Below are 24461 nucleotides of genomic sequence, written 5' to 3'. Positions count from 1 at the left end.
CTCTGTACTCACGCACAGGTGAAACTAGTTAAGCCATTAGTTTGCTCTCAGGCTTCATACTACATTGTATTGCAGTTCATTCTGAAACCACTGGATGTTGCACTTGAGCAACAGGATTTCAGTCCTGAACAACTAAAGCTGGAAATCATAAAGCAAAGCTGTCTATAAGCAGAGTGTGTGACACACTCATGTACAGTAGGTGGCGCTACGCACCTTGAAGCTGTTTGCAATTAGCAATAATAAAAAGGAAGAAGAAGAAGAAGAAGAAGAAGAAGAACCGCGATATATCTGATTTCTTTTTTATATAAGTGAGCCTCGCTGAACAACATCAACGAACCTGCTTTAATCTCATCCAACACGTGTTTATTAATAATGGAGTAGGAGAAAACTACAAAGTACATTACTCCTTGAATCTTCTAACAAAATATGACATCGCACCCAATACTGCATTTTTAAATGCATTTCAGTTGCTATCTTACTCATCTTAAATTGTCGTGAGGAAGTGCCACGGAAACTGAAGGTAAGATATGTCAAACTCAAATGACAAAAATACATTAGAACACATCCATATTTAATATTTGATGGTACTTTTAATTCGCTAGTGAAATGCTTCCGATTCCGAATGAGGCCAAAATGTGAGGTGAAGAGTAAGAAACCTGGACAAAGAGCCCGAAATGCACTAATATGTGATGTCGAAAATCATATATCCCTCACTTAATGGTTTTAGATCATTAAACAAATATTACTCACAATACAAAAGCAGTTTTAAAACCGTGATTTTATCTATAGAGAGGAAAATAGAAGCCTCCATTTCAACAGCCACGTTATGAGCAGCTAAAGCATTAGCAGCCTGTTTAACATGCTAATTACGTTTAAGTCCGGGCATTGATTGGACCACTCCAAAGTTTACATTCTTTCAGTCTTTCAGAGCACTTTGTGTTAGGGTCCCAAACTGATTGCTCAACATTCTTTTCCAGGACTTTCTCCTATTGAGCAAATTTTCTGCTTAAAAAATTACTGCAAGGTTTTCAGGCTGTAAAGCAGCATGGTAACCCTAAACCATCACAATACCACTACAATGTTTGACTGTTGAATTATGTTATTGTTTTAAAATGATATTGCCATCAGATGTAACAGGGAACTTCCCAAAAGATCTATTTTTAACTCTTAATAATAATCCTTGAGGATCATCAAGATTTTTCTTCTCCTTAATCTTGAGCTTTTTTAAAAAATTAGTTTTGGTTTTTCCGTCCTGTAGATGCTATTTTGCCGAGTCTCTTTCTTGGTATTGGAATAATAACCTTAGTACAGGCAAGTGAGATCTTGAGTGGCCTCCAGGATGGGTTGTCAATGTGGTCTCATGGTAATGTTGGCAGGCTAGCACTCCTGTGATGGTCCATCCCTGTTTCGTTCTTTCTCTATTTGTGAATAATGGCTGTCACTGTGGATCACTGGATACCATAAACCTTAGAAATGACTTTGCAACCCTTTGAAGACTGGTTTCTGACGTGCTTTTGCCTTCTGGTGTGATGCAGGTGTGTGGGTATGTGAAGATATACAACAAGAAAAGAATCTCTTTCATGAATTTTACTTCCTCCAGTAACGGGTAAGTTGCAATGCCAGCTGAGTTGTTCTAACTGAAGAACTGTGTCTTTTTCAGCCTCTGGCCCTCGCAAAAACAGCGTTTTGCAGTGCACATGCAGTGAGCTGCAAGAGCCGTAACCACAACAACCGAACATAGGACCTATAAATCTTACGATACTACCGTTGTCTCCAGGGCTGTGTTGCATTTACTGACCTGACAGAGGCCAAAAAAACCTAAAACTAAATGCAAAACCAAGCATATAGGCTTATAAACAGCTTAACCTTCATTCCCAGGTGTAACTTTTTAGATCTGGGCATGAAGTGTTGCTTTCGGGAATCTTTCAACCTATTCCATTATGTCATATGAATGGTAATCACATAACTTCTTTATTCTACTAGTGGAAGAGTATTCAGGCTTGCACCCACCACCTAGGTTTATTTTCCTTGTCTTTAAAGTGAAGAAGAGTGTCTCTTGTCTTTGGGATGCTGATTAACCAATTGTTCTTGTTTAGATGAACTGGTTTGTTTTTTTTCCATCCATTTGTGCAGCTGTCGTTTCATTTACGTTTTAGTGCTCTGCATTCTTTGCTCCAAATTGTTTAGCACAATTTGTTCTTGAGTGTTTCATCCTTGGGGTGAACCACCAATTTGTTTTTGATATTGTTGTTAGATGGAAAATTTCCCAGACTGTTAAAAGCTTCAAGCTGTTTTTGTTTTTGTTGTTAAAACCACTGACTGCTGACATGGGTTTACAGCTCATCTGTGTTTGGTTCACATAAGAGTTTAGTCATCTTGAAATTTAAGAGGTTGTGCATTATTTTAATGTTGATTGTTTACATAAGTCTCAACTTTTACAAAAAGTGCATAAAGACAGTTTTAGCAGATCTGAGTAACAAGATGTTACGTGAATAATGACATTTAGTTCTGATTTGTCACTGTCATTTTTTATATAGATCTTGGGAATGTCATTTATTCTCAAAAGGTAGCATACCTCATACAGACAAAACGAATAGTTTCATCCTGCTCTGCAGTATGATTGATAGTGACTCATTTTCTTCTTGAATGTCAGATCCAGTTGGCAAGTAGCTCAGTCACAGACTTTTTTTATATAGAGTCAAAATTAGGTTGTCACTCTTATTTGAGAATATTGTTGATTACTTAGAAATGCAAAAAGATGGCAAAGAACCTGAAAACAGAGCAGCAAAAGGGAAACTAATTCTTTGTTTCCACTGTATACTATCCAGCACAACGCTGCGTCATTGCAGTGAAAATTAAATGAATGGCCATGTGGTTCAGGCCACAGCTGCCATGAGTAGGGCACTTCTCCCCCCCGTAGGTAGGAAAAACAAGCTTAAAGACAGAGCGTGTCTCGTAAAGATGATGTCATCAATGACTGAAGGGCCTCCTTTTTCATTTGCAGAAATGAGAAGGGGTGGGTGTGTTCTCTTCTGGGCTGTAAAGACAGCTGATGGCATGTAGATACTGGACTGCTTGACTAGCAGGAAGGAGTTCCAGGTTATGCTGAGTGAGGTAAAATGCTGATTTAGAGCGAATGTTGTGCAACGATCATTGCAACAGGAGGAATATCTAAACAGGAACTACAAACTTTCTGTAACATGAAGACTGTGAAAGTGTGAGAGACAAGAAAGGCTTGAAACAAATGGATTGGTTAGCTATTTCAGAGGGTCGGCTTTAAAGGTCCAGCACCAGGAAGAGAGCGAAAGCAAATTGGATAGAAGAGCGGGCACAAAACAGGCTGACTTCACTCTGCACTATTCATCTCACTGAGGACTGAGTGATTCAGCACCATGGGAAAATCTGGTAAGTGGAGACTGCAGTCTGATGGTGGTAACACAAATAAAAAAACTTTTTCACTGATTTACAAGACAGAAAAATCCCTTGTGTGGTCTCGACAGTTTATTGGTGTTGAAGCTTCATCATAATGTAGTACAAAAAATATAGTGAACTGTAAAAAAATAAAACAAGCACTAAAAGCTGTTTTTCTGCTCTTAATTTGGCATACTTTGATTACTTTAATTCTTGTTAGGTTCCTAGAAAACAATAGCAGAATCTGTCCTTCTGTTTTAGTTCGTGTAAATATTTGAATGTACCTATTGTGTAAGCACTGGAGATTGGGCCAGTGAGTGATAGGCACTGAATAGCCTCGTTGAGAAGGGGGTGACAGCTGGTTGAGGGGGATGATCTAGCAGACGTTTTCTTACTCACGATGTGAGGTCATTCAGTCTCACCATCACAGCTCTGAGGTCATGCATGAGTCTCCTTGTTGTATCGTTATGTTCCTGCTGTCATCAGACGTTTAACTTTTCCCCCCTCCGATCTGACTCCGTCTCTCAGCCTCCAAACAATTTGCTGAGGAGGTGCTGAAATTCCACAACGAGTACAGGAAGAAGCACCAGGCTCCTCCACTGAAGCTGAGCAGCAAACTGAGCAGAGACGCTGCTCGGTGAGATACAGTACACACACACACACACGCACCCACGTACACACACACATTAAATTACAAAGCTAAAGAGAAAAGGTTTATGTTTATCAGTCATCGCCAAAGTTCTATGGTGAACAAAAACATATTAGATACAAACTTAATGTATTCAATATATGTTTCCGATTACAAGTGACATCAATAATTCAACTGCAGCTGTATTAAGATGTTCAAATTACAATGAATTAAACTGCATTTCAGTCAATTTTACCAAGCAAACTTAGGGAATATGTATTCTTTTGAGTGAAATGTTTTGCAAGTTCCTCTTTCACAAGAACTAGTTCAAATACCGACCATTTATGTAAAAGGAAAAAAAAAGTAATGTTCACAATTCACCACTTAAATATTCTTAATTAAGTTTAAAACCTGAGAATGAGCTAGATCCTGTTCAGTCATCATGTTTTTTTTTTTTGTTTTTTGTTTTTTTCAAAAGTTCAAGATATGATACTGTTAATGAGCCCAAGATTATTCATGCCACTGGCAAATTTGAATATTTTTTTATTGAACCAATAAGTCAGTTTCATAGGGAAGGAGACGGGTACCTCTCCAAAGACAATCAAACAATATGGAAAAAAATATACATGTTTTTTTTAAAATCTTATTTAATTTGTGGAATTATTGAAATTACAGCAATCAAACTTTAATTATAATTGTTGATCAGCTTTTTATTCTCAGCTGTAGGTCATGAACTCATTCACCAATCCAGCATATAATGACTCGCATTTGTAAATTGGACTTTCCTCCTTATTTGCATTAGTTCCCTTTTCGTCTTTGCTTACTTCAACTGTCTTTTATAATAACTAATACCTGAAGCGGCTGCTCTCATTCTCTTTTCTAAACTATGTCATGATTAAAAATGTTAACTGACAACTAGTTCATTTAGATGTGCCCGCTATTAAAGCGCTATAAATATTTTTTGTCTTAAATAAATTCCTGATTCTGCTTCAGCTCAATAGACAAAATCTTCAATTGTGTCTCACGATGGCGTGAAAAATTAAATGTCACAGAACCATTAACCTGCAACCTTCTCTGCATCTCTCAAACATACAAATAGCAACAAAAAAAAAACTTGGTTTATAAAGTTAGTGCTGATTCATAGAGGTTTGGTATAGATTCAAAGACAAAAGGGAATATACTGATGTTTAAAGTGAGAGGAGGCATTCATTATCATTATCAAGTCCCCACCATGATAGCAAAGACAGACTGTGTGTGCATAACAGCTGAACTGCACCTGTCCTTTCTCTCATACACAGAGGAGTCTGTGTTCCTGTATGAGAGACAAACTCAAAGTTTGTCCTGGGAGTCTCATCCCAATAGCTTTTTAGATATCAGGCTGTGAGACTTTTTTCAATCCAAAACCAATAATATTGCACAACTCCATGTCATAATGGGGTAGGAAGATATTGTAATATGGTAAAGCAACAATCCAGGATTATCTTCATATTTATGTGATGCATCTATAGCTGATAGTATACATCTATAAGATGGGGTTTTTGTTTGTTTTGTTTGAATAAAAAAGGTTTCTCTTGTAAATGAGATCCTGGATCTCAATGAGAAACATCTGTTAATAAAACAAATATATATATAAAAACAAAAGGTACACATTTTTTGGGACATATAAAAAAAATTGCACAGACTGAGAATCAAAATTGCGAAAAGTCTATACACCACATGTACCACTGTAACAAAATGTACTACCAAACATTGCAGCAATAACCCATTAACTATGCATCCTTATTTTTTGCTACTTTAAGACTCTCATTTGTGTTTGTTTTGGGGGTTTTTTGCCTCAAAAAAAAAATTTTGTGGCACAAAATGTTTTGTCACAAAGCATTTGTGGCAATGATGTTTTCTGTTACTAAGCTTAATGAACTTCAGTCCTTTTCTTTTTTTGAAAAGTGCAAAAAAAAAAAAAGACTAAATTCTAATTTTTTAGGTACGCTGAAAGTCTGGCTAGCACAAGAATCCTGAAGCATAGTGTGGAGTCCAGCAGGGGGAGCTGTGGAGAAAACCTGGCCTGGGCTTCTTATGACCAAACGGGTAAAGTTTAAGCTTTGTAGCATTTCTGGTGAAGTTAAATCTATGCATTAGATTATTCTCCCCTTGGTTTAAAAAACAAAAACATGTCAGCAGGATCTGTATGTAGAACCTAAAGTAAATGCTCTGTACTGACTGCCAGTTGGTGCAGCTGAGTAGCTGGACTGTATTTTCCCTCCACTTCAGACACTATGACTCACTGCAGAAAAATGTCAGCACAGGACAAATATTGATAAAACAGCCCAGTAATTACTGACAAAAAAGTACCAATATAAACCCCATGAGACCAAGAGGAATTTGCTCCAAATGACATCCATTGCATTTTAATGACACATTATTAATCTGGTTGCCCTTTAGAGTGATGATGCTTTTTTTAAAAATTAATTGCTGATGCAGGGAAGGATGTGGCAGATCGCTGGTATGAGGAAGTCAAGCAGTACAACTTCAGCCACCCTGGATTCTCCTCTGGCACTGGTGAGATTCACACTGTCTAATGTTTTGTCTCATCTCATCTTTTCTTTTCTCTCTCAGTTTGTCAACAGCTTCTTCGCCTGCGATGTCGTTTTGTGTTTACGTGCTGTCACTTTCGCTTTCTCTCACTGTCACACTTGTGCAGGCGTTGGGTGGCTGGTTGTTATTTTTGAGCTAATGTCAGTGTGTGACTTCGTGTCCCTCCAATGGGAAACTGAGGGGAAAGTCACTGTCATATTTATGGATGACAGACGCACATGACTCATGTAGTCTGCACTAATTCTGACACATGGTCTCCTGTATCTTCAAACAGTGTGCGGGTTAGTGTAACTTAATAACACAAAGTGGATCACTCTTAGCCACTGCAGTGATTCACAAAGATTCATGTTACATTTCCTGTAAGAGAAAGACTGGATAAGAACTGGAAGAGGGAAAGGAGACTGATTTAGGGCTGAAAAGAAAATTCCCCCTTTTATAAATGTTTGGGGGAACTTAAGTGCCTTAGCGCACAGCTGCAGCAATTCTCAAACAGAATGTTTTTCACTCTTGCTGCATGTTCATGTGTTTTTCTGTGTCACCTTCAGGTCATTTCACTGCAATGGTGTGGAAGAGCAGCAAGAAGCTGGGTGTGGGAAAGGCCACAGCGTCAGATGGCTCTTCCTTTGTCGTGGCCAGATATTTCCCAGCTGGGAATGTAACAAACCAAGGGCACTTTGAGAATAATGTCCTCCCATCTAAAACTGGCTTCTGAAGAAATATTGATCTCCCTGGACTTTACTCGAGGCCCAAAAACATTTGCTTAGCTTTAAAGGGGAAAAGCTGTCTCCCTTGCAGAGCTCTGGAGAATACAACGGCACATACAACGTGCTGGCTAAAAACCCAAACTGCGATATTGTAGAATTTTAAAAGATAAAACACACTCTAAAGACCTTTACAGGGCAGAGTGTTCAAATTGCCTAACATTTTGTAACTGTAGATTTTTGCTGTCTAAGCACCATTTTCTTCTAAATTGTACACTAACGTATCGTTTCATGTATTTTTCTCCTTTTTGTAAAAATGAGTTGATATAGAGAAATGGTCACCGACAGGCTGACATATTACCTGGATTTGAAGTTGATGACTGTACATGTTAGGAATGTTCTTTTTTTTATTGCCCCTTCTTGTTAAAGAAGACAGGGCTTGTGTTGTTTTTTATATTCTAACTTGTTTTTTACAATAAAGCTGAAAGATTGTCATAACAAAACGCATAGTGACTTTATGATAACTCAACATGTCTAGTCAGTTTGCTTTTGACTACACAAATGTTCTATTAATATTTTCAGAGTCTGTTTTGGTTGTGTATATATATATGCTTTAAAGCAAGCATATTGACTTTAACTTGCATTGAAATAGCATTAGAAAAGAATAGATGCAGTGCTTTACGAAGGCAATAATGTCCACAAACCTTGTATTTTATTGGAGTTTTATGTAATAGTCCAACAGAACTCATGACAAATTAGTGAAATAGAAGGGAAAAGGTCAACTTTTATAAACTTGCTTCAAACTAAAATCTGAAAAGTGTGGCATAAATTTACATTCAGCCCCATTTACTCAGACGTCTCTTAACAAAATGTAGCTAAACAGATTGCCTGCAGGAGTCACCTAATTAATAAATCTAGTCCACCTTTGTCTGATTTAATGCCGGCATAACTCAAACTGTTTCGCAAGGGACTCAGAGATTTGTTAGAAAACATTAACAGAGATCATAACAAAAGTCTAGGAACATGGCAGGCATGTTATTCAGAAAGATGTGAAGTTTAAGAAGAGTTAGATTATTATAAAACATTATTTGAACATTTGAGTGACAAGAATGGAAAAGTGGAAAAAAACGGAAAATGCAAAGCTACCAAGACGTGGTCTAAACTGTAGTTTCCCTGTGGAGCTGCAGGGATGCACTGCTCAGAACATTTTGTCATACATTATACAAACCTTTTGTGAAAGACTGGCAAGTTAGCAGTTAAAATAAAGTCACAAGTAGTATAGTTTAAAGTTTCCTACAAGCCATTTAGGGAACACAAGAAATAAAGGCTCTCAGCACAAATGAAACCAAAATAAAATGTTTTGGTCCTGCATACAAATCATTCTGTTTTGGAAGAACTCAACTGTAAAACATGGTGTTGGAAACATCAAGCTGCGGGGTTGTTTTCCATCTAAGCTAAACACAGGACAGTTCCGGAAGAAAACCTGTTAAAGGAGGTAAAACACTTGAGACGGGTGAAATGTCGCTTTTCATTTGCAGTCAGAACTCGATAATTCTGATCTCCAAGTCAGAAAGTGTAAGAAACTCACAGCTACCCCTTGTGGCCGGATTTCAATGCGGTCATTTCTCACACTAGCACTGTGGTGGAAATATTTATACAAGACACACTTCTAAGAGTAGATCTAAAATTAATCTTATATGTAGCGCCTTCAACTCTTTACTGAACAAATTAAAAGTGGTGTTTGCTTGTGGAAAGTAAAACTTAAAATGATTACTTAAAATGGTACTGTGAGCTATCTATTTGGGCACAGCTGTGTTGAAATCCTGACTTCTTAACTGTAGCACTGTTTCCTTGGCCGCAATGTCAAGCCCAGCTCCAAGTTCAGACTTCAGATTGAAGTATGTTCAAATCAATACCTATAGCAACAATTATTACCAAAACGTGAATAAACTATCTGGTTAAGCTGGTAGAAGCATGCTCCGTTTTGGCTAGAATTGTAATGAATGAAGAGCATTAACTCAGAGGCCCGAATCTATATGCACACCACACCTTTCAGATTTAGGCTTGGAAATAATTTTTAAGCCAAATATCCTTTCCATTCCATTTTATAGTTGCACAATACTGAGTCCATCACACAAAAACCCCATAAAATACATTGTTTTGCGGTTTAAACGTGACAAAATACTGACTGCAAGGCACCAATTTTTCCCAATTTTTCTAAATGTGGGTCGGTTTTTAGTCCCTTCATAGTAATAATCCTCAGTATTTTGTCAGAGTCCACACTGGAACTTGTCTTAGACTTTATTTAGCAGAGTGGGGATGCAACATACAGCAGCAGCGATACAGAAGAGTACGCAGTATTTAGGCTTTATAGGCAGGAACAAGGGAGCTGGGAATCAAACTGTCCTCAGTGCTCACTCACATGGTCAGCTCCTATGAGGAAAAATAAAGAACAAAAATTGAAACAATGCAGGAAAACAAGAAAATCAAGAAAGAAATGTACGTGTTATTAAACTGAGCATTAACCATTGCTGCCATCTAGTGGACATAGAACTTAACAACAAAGCAGTTTCTCAACTACAACTCTGGGATTAAATTAATTTGTGTTCTGTTTTCTCGTATCAACCTCCTCCCTTTCCCCCTCCGCTCTCTGGCTATGACTCATTGTTTTGTTTACCATTTGCCCGCCCTCTCCCAGCTGGCTCCTCCTTCCACCATCCCTCCTTTGTCCTTACCATGATAGCATTCACAATGTCGTTCTTGTTGTGTTTGAGTGCGCGGATGGCCTTGGCTCGTGACACATTGGCCTGAGCCATCACCAGTTCGATGTCTCTCTGCTCCAGACCTCCATCATCCACCTGATGTGCAGAAAGGAATAAAGCAAGCAATGTTGCATTCAAGATTCAGTGAAACATCCTTGCCAGTTTGACAAGACTGATTTTATTTACCTCTTCCTCCTCCTCTTCACTCTCCTCCTTGATAGTTAGACTTGGTGGGACAGGTGGGGCTAACGGAGAGGGGGAAACAGGCACCTTGAATTTCTCTGCTGCTGCTTTATGAGCCTGCTGAGATAAGTCCTCAATCTGCAGAAAAGAAGAATTGAAGAGAATAGTTAGAAGATGGAAATATAAAGATGATTTTATGATCGAGACACAAAAGCTTTACCTTTGCTTCTCCAAATATAATATAAATGTCAGACATCGGACTTTTGAAAACATCTGGTCTGGTGATGACAAACAAGATACTCTTGGACTTCCTGATAGTTATTCTGGTCACACCATGGACTGGCTTCAAACCCAGTTTAGACATCGCCTGCAGACAGAGTTTCAGGGTTAGGATCTTAAATAACTACTGGTTTCATTTAAACTTACATCTTAAACTTGAATAAAAATAAAAACTAAAACAGTTAGCTGCATCATACACTGTAGATCTTCAACGTGCATACATCCCTGTATAATTGGCAGGTGTTTGTGATCTAAAAACCACGACTTTGATGACCAATTTTTCACTTGACCAGCAACCTGTGCAATTTGACTTAAAAACAAACAAATTTATTAGGAAGAAACATAAAACTTTTATTAAAGAGCTGGATCAATGCCTTACACACCTAAAAATCAATTGTATAAAAATGACCCTGATGAATGTGTTGATGAATGACAATCGGCACAAAAAAGCAACATTGTAAAATTAATGTTACATGTCGTGAAACTTGGTGGTAGTATCATGTTCTGGGGTTGCCTTTCTTTAAATTGAACAAAGTTTTTGTCAACATGAATGCAATAATAAACAGATCCAAAAACCAGACAGTTTTGATCCAAAACCTTCCATATGAAGATGGATTTCATTGTTCAGCATCACGGTCGGCCCAAATATATTACAAAATCACATGTTTTCACCAAAGGAATTTGTGGCTCCAAGAATAGAACTAAACATATCTGGAGTCGCCCAAAGAGGACTGAGGGCAATAGAGTCTGACAGATTTGGAGAACCTTTTAAAAGGAGAGGGAACATATTAAGAAGTGGCACACTGAGAGTTTCCTGCTTCACTTGCCTTCATGACACAATCATAATGAGCAAATAACTTTTGTGAGGACAAAATGCAGTTTAAGGTAAACTTTGTAAGCTCTTAACTATTAATATGCATCTGATCCTAGCGTGCAATATTGTTAAAATAATGTGAAAACTGAGGCAATAACATTTTTTTTTTTATCACTGTTAAAATATTTGATCACAGCTTTACACACATCTATACAAGCATCACTCTGACCTTTCGTGCTTTCTTCTCACTGCGGCTCTGTTTTGGTCTGTTCAATCCATCATCTGCAGCAGAAACGCACTGAAAGACAAAATCAGTAATGTTTACTTTTAAAAATCTTATAAAGCTTTTGAGTTTTGATAATTAGTTTCATTACAAAATGTTGGATTTGTTAATAAGAAAAATTATTGTTTTCATTTTGAGCCAATAGGAAGTGATTGGCCTTTTCCTTGTAGTAACAACTACAAGGAATAGGCAAACTACAATTTTTGCTTGCAAAAATTGCAAATTGCAATTTTTGATTGCAGTTTGCAATCAAAAATAGTCTATATTGAGCTTTCAAAGCTAAATCAAACATTGATACCTTAAGATTTGCAGGACAAGAGCAGGAAAATGTAAGTGCATACTGTGACCTAAGTTAAGGTAATTTGATTATATGTTAGAGTTTTTCAAACTTTGATTTAACTGTATATTTTTTTATGTTTATTGTCTTTTATCTCAACACATAGGGAGTACACAAGCTCATATCTAAACTGTTGCTTTACATTGGATTTTTAGACAGTTGCTAATTTATATATGCAGTCCCAGGACAAGCAAATCAAATATTTTTACAGAGCTCCTACACAATCCGGAAGGCCTGGAAAAGTCTGAAACCGTATGGAGTTCGGATCAAATATTTTCTAGTAATGAAAAATGTGATACTGACAAACTGTATTAATTTCTTCTTTCCTCTACTGTCTCCTCCCTTAGTTATTGTGCCCCAATAACTATTTCTTGTTATTGTCCAAAAATAGTTTTCTAAGGAATAAATAATGTTATTCTAGAATAGTTAAAATTTGTAATGATGGGTTTGTTAAAATTGCTGATAATATTTGATCAATTCTGTGTGTCTTTTTTGTTGTAAGCCCATGTTGTTTTATGGTATTCTGTATTTATTTGCTTCATAACACAATAACAAACAAGGAAATTATTTTCGCTTATAAAGCCCTTAGATGGACTTACCGGTGGTTCTGATGGTCTCAGAGGCTCTAGCTCTTCCAGATCAGGCATCGAACCTTCACTCTCAGATTCATTACAGGAAGCCACAGTGGAACCTAAAGGCAACATGTCCCAGAAAAATATTCTGTCACAGTGGTGCAAACTAGATATATAATGCCATTTAAACCAGTTCTTTGCCTTATCAGTGCTATGTAATTATTAACATTCAACTAAACTAGCATCAACAAAACCAAAGGCAGACAGAAAGTCTGGGTGTGCAGCAGAAAACTAAGGGAAATCTGGGTATCTCTTTATCTCACTTGAGAAATAGGAAACATAAGAAAGAAACTCACTGTTATTTTTAACAGATAGATCAATCTCTTCACAAATGTTGAGGTTATGAGTGATTGAACAGCCTGACTGTCTGCCAGTTGGTTGGCGATTAGAGAAGGGTTGGATTTCTCGCTGATCTGCTGGGTCAGACTCATTTTTCACTGATCCATCTCTGTCTTCCTCAGCTTCCCTAGGCTTAGACGTGTGACCCCGCTGCAGCCGTCCGCCATCATGCTTTTTGTCCGATTCTTCTTCAGTCGCACTAGCACCTTACAGGGAACAAATTCATTAATATGCATATTCTACAACCATTTGAACATTTTCTAATTCATACACATCAGGCCAGAGGACGATTTTGTTTCCCTCTTTTCTGAAAAAAGACTGCCTATAAGTACAGGGCCAAGGAAATTTAAATTTCAAGTGTCTTCACTCACCTCTGGAAATGTCTTGAGGGAACCAAGTACAACCTTCCTTTATCTGTTTCCGAGACTGGGTGTTGAAAGTAGACTCTGAATTTTGATGAGATGACGCTTCTGGAACAACTACTGAATCTAGATTTCCAGTTTCTTGGGTAGCTTGGGACAAGATTACTGGCATGACAGTGGGCAATTTGGATGAAGAGACACTTTTAGATGATGGTGTTGAACAGACATCAGTGACCTCTGGGGGGCTGTTGTTGGAGGAAATTTCAGAACCAGCAGACTTAGGAGTCATAGACTGTAAAGATTCTTGTTGCATGGAAATAACAGATTGGGATTCCTGAACAGGTGTGGAAAGGCCATCCATTGACTCTGTTGAGGCACAAGGTAGGGAGGAAGAGGGGCATCTTGTAGCCTGAGCGTATGAGATATTTTTCTGAGGTTTGCTGGGACCTGTATCTATGTTGTTATCATTAAGGTCCACAGTAATTTGTGTCTGACTATCAGCTAATGGTCTGTTATCAAGTACTTCTTGTTTCTGCTGTAAATCTTGGTTCGTTGCCATAATTGGACTGAGGTTATCTCTCGTACCTCTGTTTAAATTACATTGTTCTTGTCCTAAAACTTTTTCATCAGGACTGCCATGATTATGCCTCTCCGTCTGTGCAACAGATTCAACTTTGTCTAGTCCAGATGTCCTCTGCTGAAAGTCAGAGGATGAAAAGTTGTTAGCATTGTAGTCTGTCTTAGTTTTAGTAATGTGTGTAACCCAGTCTGAGTATCCATCTCCTGAAATGTTTGGTAGAGCAGGAGCTTTCTTTGGTTCTTGAACAGACTCAGGGCTAAAGTCATTAAGACCACCCATCTGAGATGCCCTATTTCTATTCTGCTTCCTTCTCTTCCCTTTTGTAGAGGCAGTTTGGGTATCTGTGCAAGGTCCAACATTTTGTGTGAGCCTCTCAAAGGGATCTGAGTCATTCAGTGCAGAAGAGGACCTATTTTGACGTTCTTCCACCTTATTTTTTTCATCACTCCTTTGTTTTTGTTTGACTTCCACCCCTTCCTCCCATGAGTTACAAACAACACCATGCTTTCCTAACAAAGCATCTTTAGTCTTTGGTTCATTCGTACTTCTGGTAATTTCAGCACTGACATCACATTTCTTTTGGTTGTGTCGCTGATGTGACAAATCTGTGCCATCTTTATAGGTGCTTCTCAGTCTGGCGATGTTAGATGTGCATTTTGCAGGGAAAGATCCAAATGATCCCTCTGGCAAAGAAAATGCATTACTCCCTAAAGAGATTGACTGATACTGTGTAGTAGAATCACATCTTGACTCAGCTTTACATGGTGAATCAGGGTTTTTGAGTTTTGCAGCTCCATTAGGCTGAGTGTCAGATGAGGCAATACAAACTCTATCTTTGAATAATAGTGTTTGTTTTGTGTCTGGTGCTTGGTTTATGTGATACTCTGTTGGTTTTTGTTCTTTAGGATTTCTGTCAGAAGTCTGAAGAGGCACCTCTTCAAGTGGAATATTAGACACAGAGTCTTTAATAATGACACTGACACTCTGGTGTCTCATTTCATCTGACAGAGCATTCAGACTCCCATACATGCCTTCATTCAAGCACTCAAAGTCAGTTGAACTCTTCCAGTTGTCTTGCATTTGTGTTTCCTTGTTATTGTTATCATTGTCTGGATTCAAATTACTAATGTCCTCTGGAAACCTGGCACTTCCGTCCTCTCCTCCCCCTGCTTCTGAAATCTCTTCAATAGATTTCCAGTGAGCGAGGTTGGACTCAGAAATCCCCTCTTCAACCAATTCTTTATGCAACATTTGGACATTCTTTCCACTCTCACTGTTGTAATCATCCTCATCCAGAATAGAACTGAGAACATTGTCGTAGTTTTCACACAGTTCGCTGCTCATATTAGAAACCAAAGCCGTCTCTGTCCTTTGGCCTTCTGTATCACACATTAGAAGACTCTCTGCCTCTAATTCATACTTCTTACCCAGGGACAAAGACAGTGATTCACCTGCTCCCCAGACACCAAACTCAGACCCTGACCCAAATCCCAGGCCAAGCCCCAAACCCACCCTGGCATCACACCATGCCCCAGATTCAGGGACGACATCTCTGCTTGTATCTGTTTCTGAATTTTCTCTTTTGGGAGATATTGCAAGGGGAGAGTGTAAGGATCCAACAGCTCCTAGGACCCCGTCATCTGTACCCAAAGTGTTCTCGCTTAGGTTCTCCAGGGAAGAGTCTCTCGGGCAATGTTCAGGTGTCAAGGTGAAGTTGTCACCAAGTTCTGAAATGATTTCTGTGGAAGTAGAAACAGGGATATTACTGGGATTGGAATTTGAATCTTTAGGAGAGGACAGAACAAGAACACCCTTATTCAAGTCATTGGTAGGAGTAATAATATTCAGTGGTGGAGAAGAGTCACTTGATTTAGACTCTACACTTTCAGAATCAGCTGGGGCATACTCAGTACTTTGGCCAACCTTGGTATCAGAGTTGCTATTAGGACCTGACCTACACACAGATCTCCCTTCTACCGGCACATCGTATTTACCACAGAAAGACTTTGACAGTGCAACTCTGCTTGCTCCAACAGTTCTTTGACTTTCAGAATGGCCATGACGAGGCTTTATAAGCAGTTTGAAAGAGTCCCTTTCAGGTTCTTTTGTGTGCTCAGTTTGATCACAAGGTAGTTTCAAGGCAACAACTTTCATCTTAGGATTTTCCTCAGGTAAATCTTTTGTATTCTCCTCCACAGACGTGGTAGAATGAGAAACATTGATGTAATCAGTTTCAGAAGCAGGTGATGCAGGAACTGCAGCAAGGGTAGTGAATAGATTAGAACAGGGATTCTCTTGAGGCTCCACAAAAGGGTTTAAAATAGCACCAATACTTATCTGGCTTTTCCCTTTATTCTCAACAAGTTGTTCTGAAGTTTGAACTGGTTGCTGGTTATGTGCAGGGTTATCTGAGGTTTTAGTTTCATCTGTTTTAATGGTAGATTTGACATCAGGATCAGGTTGGTGTTCAGGGCATATAGGCACTTCCAGGGGTGTTGGTTCTAAGTCGCTACCTTTTGGGTGGGCTACAGAGCTTTTAGACTGATGGTTAGATTGAGACTGATCCACTTGTGTGTCCATGTATAGTTGTGTGTTCAAAGAGCCCTGTTCAGCCTCTGGTTGGATTTCAGCTAGATTTGAACCATCTGCGGGTAGAGGTTCTAGGGATTCTGCATGCCTCTCAGTGCTGTATAAACGTTCATCTTCCTCCCCATTATAAGAGGCCGAATCTAAAGAGTCATCTGTATCATCTTGGAAGCAGAAAGATTCATCCAACCCTTCATTGATTGATGTTTCTGAAAGTGAATGAAGGAAAGAAGTTGAGCTGTCCTCAGCCTCATCTTCCATAGCTTTGCTATCACACACATTGTCATCTTCTTCTAGTTCCTCCTCTTCTTCCTCTTCTTCCACAACCTTTACCTCTACTTTAGCTTCCTCGTGTTGCATGTTTGCATCCTCAACTTTATCTTCCCCTTCACTCTCAGGTGTGGAGTCAGCGATCTGATCATTATAATTGTAATCATCATGATCCTCTTCATCATCTTCATCATCATCCTCTACATCTGCCTCCTCCTCTCCTGCTGCATATGCATCAACATCCTTTCTTTCATTTCTGTCATTGACATCTATGTCATTTTCTTCTTCTGTGGGGAAGAGGGTGATTTCCATTGAGTCAGCCTTGAAGATTAGGCTAGTGTGAAGGGGAAATGAGATGAGGGAGGCAGGTATCATCCTTTCATCATCTGGTATATCATCAGGACATGCAGCTTGCGAGAGTATGAAGGAGCTTGGGCCAAGCCTATCAAAGGCTCCAGGGCAGAAGGCATCCGTGGGGAGCAGCGGTGAATCTGGGCTGAAGCTGGAGGATGCCACAGTCATGTTCTCTGTATCAGGGGTCAAGGTGGTGGGGGAAATATCTGGGTTGGCCTCCATTTGCCTATAATGTTCTTCTGATAAACATCCCTCCAGATTTAGTCTCAGGCCTGTCTGCATGTGCCTAGAGTACTCTGTTCTGTCAACAGTGTGCTCCTCTAATGGGTAAAATGAACTTTCTGATTCCCCTTCATCATCCTGGGAGTCACTGCTGCTACTGCTTCTAATAGGGAGTGCACTCTCAGTCACCCAGCACGGACGACACGTTTCCCTGGAAATCTTGACCTCCTCCCCTTTTAGAGTCTCATCTTCCTCAGGAATCACTGTGTCTGCTATACCTATCCGTGAATTTATAACAAAATCGCTAGGATGGTACAAGCTGAAGTCTCCGGCCCCATCGTTCTCTGGTTCTGGGGCTGATCGAGCCTTCTCCTCTGTAACCTCATCTCCAATTTCTGACAATGAACTCACAAAGCAAGCAGGCGCCTCTTGCGTTTCTTCCACAAGGAGCAAGTTAGGAGAAGTGGATGGGGAGGTGGAGGATGTATAAGAGGATGCCCAACTGCCTCCCTCTGCTGTAATGTAAGAGCCAGATGGAGAAGTGAGAGGAGAACAGAGGTCCTCACTGTCAGATGGAGAACCAGGAGAAAGAGGGGATGCGGGGGAGCCAGGGTAGGAATGATGTTTAAGGTGCGAACAGCGGGTGACCATTTTGATTGGAGTGGATGGAGCGGTGTAGTAAAGTTCTGGGTCAAGAGATGAGGGAATGCCAACTCGTAGGGGGTCAACAGGACAGGCTGGCTCAGTGAAGGATAGAGCAACTGGACAAGACAGATCTGAAACAGGGAGTGAAGGCACTTCATCTACAGAGAGGGTCTCTTTGTCTTTCTCATTGCCTGTTACTTCGTCATCAGTTGTGATTGGTTTCGGAGAGGAGGGAAAAGTGTTTGTAACTGAGGCCTGTACATGTTGTGTTTCCTGATTCTCTGGATTTTGGGGAATTTGTGATTGGATTTCCTCATTGTTGGTTTCCTGTTTTATTTCTTTAGTCTGCAGTTGAGGACATGGAAAACTTGGGAGATACGGCAAAGGGATGGCCTGAGCTTTGAGCTCAGTGGTGAGTTTTCCTTTCATGACTTCTGTTGTTTTGTGTAGCGTCTCTTCACCCATCACCACTCTGGTGTCGATAGTCTGTGACCCTGGATAGTCACTTTCCACCTCAGATCCAGTCAGGACCTGTTCATAAGAAATTAAATATAAAACTACAGGTCACAAAGGTATCTCACAGCATCCATGCTGCAAAATTAGAAATACTCGCACAGCTTCTACCTTTATTCTTTCCATCTTAACAGAGATGTGGCGGCCACATGGACCATGACCTCCCAGTTTTCCTGACAGCCTGGCTGGGTTGATGCGATTATCGGACCCTTCAGGCTGTGGTCTTGGAGTTCCAGAGGAACTAGGTTTCATATGAAACACTCGTGGACCAAATGGAGAGGTCGACCCTGGGAGAAGTTTCTGTGGAGTGCTAGGAGAAGGACTTGATCCACTGTCATTTGGTGAGGAACCACTGTCACTTGGAGGGGAGTCTGTGGATGGATGTCTTACCATGCCTGAAAAAAACAAAGAATTTGAAAACACACATTGTTATTAATGGGAAAAACAAAGTTTTAACTAGAAAGAATCAAAATCCAATTGTAGGAAGTTTTGAGAAAACTATGGACTTAGCCCGAAAATTTGAACAAACACAACTTACAGGACCTGGTGTTGATGAAAGATGGATGTTAGTGTTGTTTAAGTGTTCAACTCAGATAAATCTTATCCTTCCAGGTCAATGATATTTTCAGTATGTCTTAAAGTGTCATCGGGATTCAGAAACTTGTGAGATGAAATGCCAGGGTGGGTGAAGCAAATTGGGTCAGAGACGACTGAGTGAGCAGATTTTCTGAATGTTCATGAACAGAATAAATTTTGAAATTGAAAAATTAAAATAAAGAACCGTATCGGTTTTGCTACTGCGTATCTTGAAAGATCTTTGCTGAGAAAGTGTTAAACTGAAACAACACACAACAACAAGAAATTAAAGTCAATTTTCTGATGAACATAACAGTGTTCATTTTCTCTCTTAAGTGCGCTATTGCTACAGTAATTGGCTGTAGAACCACCACATACAAGTGGTTCTGCTCAGTCATAGACACAAACACACACATGGGATTTTCTCTGTCAGGAGCACATATGTCAAATCAAATCGACCTCTGTTCTTCAAAAAACATCATCTATTGTTTTCTTGGTCTTTAGTTTCAGGGATTCCATGCTGCTGTCTTTCCCTCCCTGGGATTGTGACAGATGCACACATCAGCACTTAGCAGTTCTTCCTGATTGTTGCCACGTTACTATGCGAAATGTGTGTTTGTGTTTGTGCTGAGTCATCCCCTAGAGACAGAACTGGTGAAAAAGGTGCACATTACAGCAGGCACGAAAAGGCAAACCCAGTGCAACATTTTAATGTGCTCTGCAGCCTGGTTTCTTACCAATGCTTAGTTAGAAGACGATGGTCCTCAGATGTTTTCTCGTGTTGATGCATGCCAATGATTTGATCCTTCTTAAACAAACTAATATCTTTACCAACACCACAGGATGAATCCTTTGAGTGGTTTAAGAAATGAAAAGCTACTCATTCCATCAGTTGGGGTTAAATAATGTGTTGCCAGCTGGAAGATAATTGTTCATGTAGTAATTATCAAATTAAAAGAGATTTATACCAATTTACCTAGCTAAATCCAGGTGGTAACTTTTTTTGGCCAGGTAGTTTTCACTTATTTGTCAAATACAAATTTCAAAAGTGGATAAGTGAGAACTTAATTCGTCATCGCTTAAGGAGGAAGGAGACACATAACAACAACACAGTGTGTGTAATTATAATAAGTTGTTCATAAAATGGATAAGCAATGTCAAACTTATAGGAAACAAACATTGCAGAACGAATGCAGCAATGGTTTTGAACTAGAAAGAAGAACATCAGAAGTTGTTCTGCTTCATAAAACACTACAACTGGTTTTATTTTTTTTAGTTTATTTATTATTTTTTCAGGTCTGAAGGAATGCAGTAAACCGTGTTCCAGATTTGCCATATGAAAAGCAGGCCGCAGCACACTGAAGCTGCGTCACATAGGCTGCAGCGCCGCCCCCCAAGGGGAGCCTCTATTTCAGCTGCTGCTGAGGTTGTGAGATGAAATGTAGACACTCCACAAACATCTGAGACTCCTTTATCTTTCGGATCATTTGGATGTTGAGAAAAAAAAACTGTAACCAGGAGAAGAATTTATATGAAGTATATCTATAATAAGAAACAATGCTAAGCAGGCAGGAAGCTTCCGTTATTGTCCCACTGAGCCATCATATGCACCACATCATTTGCTTCAAGTTCAAAATGTTAAATAGTCCAAGAATTTGTCAGTGTGAGGTGGTGTTTGCGTGTTGCAAACACCACACAGCAGCGCTGTCGTGCTGCTGTGTCATGTTCCCGTTACAGCTGGGGGAAGGGAGGAACTACTGGACACTGCTTCACTCTTACAGGCCTATGAAGCAATGGACGGGTGAATGTAAAGAGATGGTAGAGGGATGAGATGAGTAAGAGAGCTTTAGAAATGGGGCTCTAATATGAATGAAGTAAGGCAATCACACAAGGGTTTTGAAAGACTTTAGCTAGAATTTAGTGGAATATATATTTGATATTTTTGATAAAAGGAGTGAGGTAAGTTGGGAGGATGTTAACACCCTGGAGTTGGAAAGACGGTCAACATGCAGTTTAGTCAGGAGGCAAACGTCCATCTAAATAAGATCGTCCTTAAGCTGCACATGTCAGAGATAATCCAGTCTTTAAATAAGTCTTCTCCATCCCTCTTACAAGCTCTTTCTTTTCATCTGCCACACTTTCTGCTCCGCACACTCAACATTTAACTTGATTCGTTTTATGCTACTTCCTCACAGTCTCATGCCAGTCTCTGTCTGTGGTTTAATCTCCAAGCTTAATGACCTCATCCGTATCCTCTCCCCTCTCCCAGAGCTCCTACCTGGTCCTGGAAGTCCCGTCTCCTCGCTTCCCAGGTCCCGATGCTTGTCGTCGGGGACAGATCTGTGCGTGCTCTCCCCCGGCATGCTTCTCGATGGCTCTGACGCAACAATATACCATGTAGCTGGAGCAGGCAAGGTGAACAGGGAGAGTGAAGAAGGAGAGGAAGGAGAATAGAGAAAGGGAGGGGAGGGATCTGAGTGCAATCCTGTGGTCAAATCTTCCCTGCAGCACGTGTGTGAGACGGAGCGAGGCAGACAGCTAGAGCGAAAGACTGAGAGTCAAAGATAAAGGGTGTGTGGGCGTGTGTGTGTGTGTGTGTGCTAGGTCCTTTCTGTGGTGCAGCACAGTGATGCTGCTGTGGTGGGTGTGTTCTTTAAAGCCTCCTCACGCCACTTATCTGAATATGCGTGTATGTGTGTTGAATCTGAGAGGTAGCTGCAGTATTCTCTCCTGATGCCCAGTTCCTGCTTTCCTCCCTGCTCCCCCCACCCTACTGCTCCATCCTTCCTGTATCTCCCTCCTCCCTGCCCCCCCCCCTTTTTATTTGCTTCAAGCCTAGCCATGACTGGATCTTAGAAGATGATGTCAGCAGATTTGTGCTAATTCCTCAGTGCTGCCCCCAAGCTTGAAGGAAAGGACCAGTACTGCAAAAACAAGAGATACACAGGGTGGGTGGTTTCAGGGAAAGCACAACTGAAGAGGAGAAATGGAAACCAAAAACACAAACTGTCCACAAGATGCATGTGAAACCCTGAAGTATTCCCCTCATTAAATCCTGTGCCTTTTGCTCTAATTATGTCCAAAAGGAGACAAGAGGGAGGACATGTCCTCAGAGCGCTGTTACAGCATAGTGCCCTTCATCTTTAGCTCTTGTCTGAATACTTTTATTTACATGCAGTGTAAAACAAAAACTGCTCCAAGATACCAACAGCATAACAAAAACATTTTTATCAAAGCATCAAAAATCTACATCCAGTAATTGGGCTACATTTGCTCAACCTTTCATGATCGACCAAGCAGGGAGCCTCCACATAGTTTCTTAAAGGGTTTGCCAAGTGGGGGCCACAAATAATATTGGGAGATGCACCACAAAGCCATAAGCCAGAACAGAACAGGAGATTTGGTTATGTTGTCATTAAATACTTGTTTCCTCTGGAACAATATCAAGGATAAAAAACCTTTAAAACCTAAGCACAAATCGATAAATTAATGGAGCAAAATATTGTGAAGCGTTAAAACAGGGTTCCCATAAAAGGAGGCTATGAGTTCTCTACACAACCATCCAGACCTGTGCTGCATGTCCACACCCCTCTCCTTTCTCTATCCAAACCCTTCTGGTTACTGCAAACACTCACCAGTCTCACAAAAGCCTTAAAAATCTCTTGCGACATTTTAGGGGTTTTTTTTGTCTTTTTATATCATCCTCCCTATTGGTGGCACCTATACTCTAACATTGAATTGAGCCAACCTACAGTACTAGCAGAACTTGTAGCTTCTGGAGGCTTGGGGGCTCCTGGCACACCTGAAATCTCATATGACAAATTCCTAAATCTACTAGTTGTAAGCCCAGAATCCACAAAGGAAAAAAGCAGTGAAACTGCCTTTTTTTAAATGAAAGCTTATCTATTAGTAACTCAGAAACTAGAATGATCAAAGAATTGAGCAAGGACTTAATCTGTAATGTAGCAAATCAAGTATAAAGGTCATCATTTAAATATGAATCAATAGAAGAAAACCATTTTTTATTAACTGAGATTTGGTTAAGAAGTCCTGAAGTTACTATTTTCTATAAACAGTTTTCTTCTCTCCAATGATAAAATCAAATAATACCAACAGGCCAGAATGCTTTAAAAACAACATTTTGGACATTTAGGATAAACTGATTCTGTGCATGAACATGCCCTGGCACTGAGGCCTCATATAGTTATGGAAACACAAGGCTTTACAAATATGGAGCTTTTATTTTATCAATGTGTTTTTCTTTTTTTAATGATAGTCTTTTTATATGTTTGGTCTATAGTGAACCTTTCCATATCCAACATCACCATGACGATATCAAATCGCAGTTACATGAATTAAAGAGTTAAAAATTTCTTCAAATATTCAACTTAGGATTCAGGAAACATAGTTTATCTAGATAAGCTTCATAGTGTAAACATTTTGTGTTGTAAATATAAACATTTTTTAGAAAGAAAAAAGTTAACTTACAGAGCATATTACAGAAGGATAAAGATAAAAAAGGTTTATATTTATCTTCTTTATCATTCTGTAATATGCTCTGCAAGTTAACTTTTTTCTTCTCTTATGAGAGCTGTTTTGAATAAAGTCCTTTGAAGATGATGCAGAAATTGCAGTTAATTATCCATAGCAATTATAGTATAAAGCAAGTATACCTCAGTGTAGATCAAATCTAGTCTCGATACAGATCTGTAAATTATCAACACACCTCCACTTGGTTTTCTCCATTGGTTAAAAACAATTAGGTTGAGAGTGATGAAACGTAAAGAGAAGGATGGGGTAGCAGCAGTAAGCCAAAGGATCTGCAACTGTAGTTTCCATGGCAACCTAAAACTTCCCACGGCCTGAGTGCTTGTTCAGCAGAAGAGACTGACGCTTTTCTGGATGGGATCTAATAGCCTCCATGCTGCACGCATGCCCTGCAAGAAAATAGCTGGAGATTTAAATTGAAACTCTTTTTTTTTTTCCGTTTTCCTCTAGCATTCACCTCAGGTTGTCTGTGTCTTGCAGTTCTTTTTGGACATCTGTTATAGGTGAGATTGAATGTGCATTTTTAACATTTAGAATTTATTTTGTCTCATTTATTTTGCAGAAACTAAGCTTCATTTAAAAAAAAGAATGTATTTGCATAAGACTTGGCTCGGCCTTGGTCTTTCCTGATCCTTTGGTTGTTTTGTAGGTCATGCGCCTTTCTCTGCCTCACAGTGTCTGATGTGTGAGCTGCTGCTGTCCATGAGGTTGTGTAAGCAGTTTCAGGGCAGCACAGTTCCTCTCTGAATCTCTTGCCCTTGCCGGCTCTCCAATGCAGTGCTCTCTCACAGACATGCACATCTACTGACACATTTGCAAAACCATAACTAAGCATTTACCAATA

The 24461-nt window shown here is 39.6% G+C and overlaps 2 protein-coding genes across 3 annotated transcripts; one reads left to right on the top strand and one right to left on the bottom strand.

The window, feature by feature from the left end:
• Positions 1-285: 285 nt before the first annotated feature.
• glipr2l (GLI pathogenesis-related 2, like) lies at positions 286-7835 on the top strand. 2 transcript variants are annotated; one of them, XM_028010950.1, is made up of 7 exons: positions 286-520; positions 1536-1606; positions 3258-3405; positions 3940-4048; positions 6021-6124; positions 6518-6595; positions 7177-7835. In XM_028010950.1, exons 3-7 carry the CDS (start codon positions 3393-3395, stop codon positions 7341-7343), a joined length of 471 nt encoding a protein of 156 aa, XP_027866751.1. In that variant the 5' UTR covers positions 286-520; positions 1536-1606; positions 3258-3392; the 3' UTR covers positions 7344-7835. The 2 variants fall into 2 exon arrangements, with proteins under 2 accessions (XP_027866751.1, XP_027866743.1); XM_028010942.1 differs by having other exon boundaries at positions 3005-3405.
• A 187-nt stretch (positions 7836-8022) lies between these two features.
• On the bottom strand, positions 8023-21822 carry nacad (NAC alpha domain containing). The gene is made up of 10 exons (XM_028010928.1): positions 21348-21822; positions 18605-18888; positions 13333-18511; positions 12919-13167; positions 12590-12681; positions 11600-11668; positions 10498-10644; positions 10281-10415; positions 10068-10190; positions 8023-9765 (listed from the first exon to the last, which is right to left on the bottom strand). Exons 1-10 carry the CDS (start codon positions 21430-21432, stop codon positions 9751-9753), a joined length of 6378 nt encoding a protein of 2125 aa, XP_027866729.1. The 5' UTR covers positions 21433-21822; the 3' UTR covers positions 8023-9750.
• Positions 21823-24461: the final 2639 nt, after the last annotated feature.

Source organism: Xiphophorus couchianus, chromosome 3, assembly GCF_001444195.1.
Source record: "Xiphophorus couchianus chromosome 3, X_couchianus-1.0, whole genome shotgun sequence".
NCBI lineage: Eukaryota > Metazoa > Chordata > Actinopteri > Cyprinodontiformes > Poeciliidae > Xiphophorus > Xiphophorus couchianus.
This window is presented reverse-complemented; position numbering and strand designations above follow the sequence as displayed.

Bases quoted from the DNA above. Each gene is read 5' to 3' on its own strand.
- glipr2l (XM_028010950.1), top strand. The intron at 4,049-6,020 runs GTGAGATACAGT...CTAATTTTTTAG, and splicing joins CTGAGCAGAGACGCTGCTCG to GTACGCTGAAAGTCTGGCTA. The intron at 6,596-7,176 runs GTGAGATTCACA...TGTCACCTTCAG, and splicing joins TGGATTCTCCTCTGGCACTG to GTCATTTCACTGCAATGGTG.
- nacad (XM_028010928.1), bottom strand. From the start codon at position 21,432: ATGCCGGGGGAGAGCACGCACAGATCTGTCCCCGACGACAAGCATCGG. The intron at 13,168-13,332 runs GTGAGTGAAGAC...GTTCCCTGTAAG, and splicing joins CCCTCAAGACATTTCCAGAG to GTGCTAGTGCGACTGAAGAA. The intron at 10,191-10,280 runs GTAAATAAAATC...TCTGCACATCAG, and splicing joins GTGAAGAGGAGGAGGAAGAG to GTGGATGATGGAGGTCTGGA.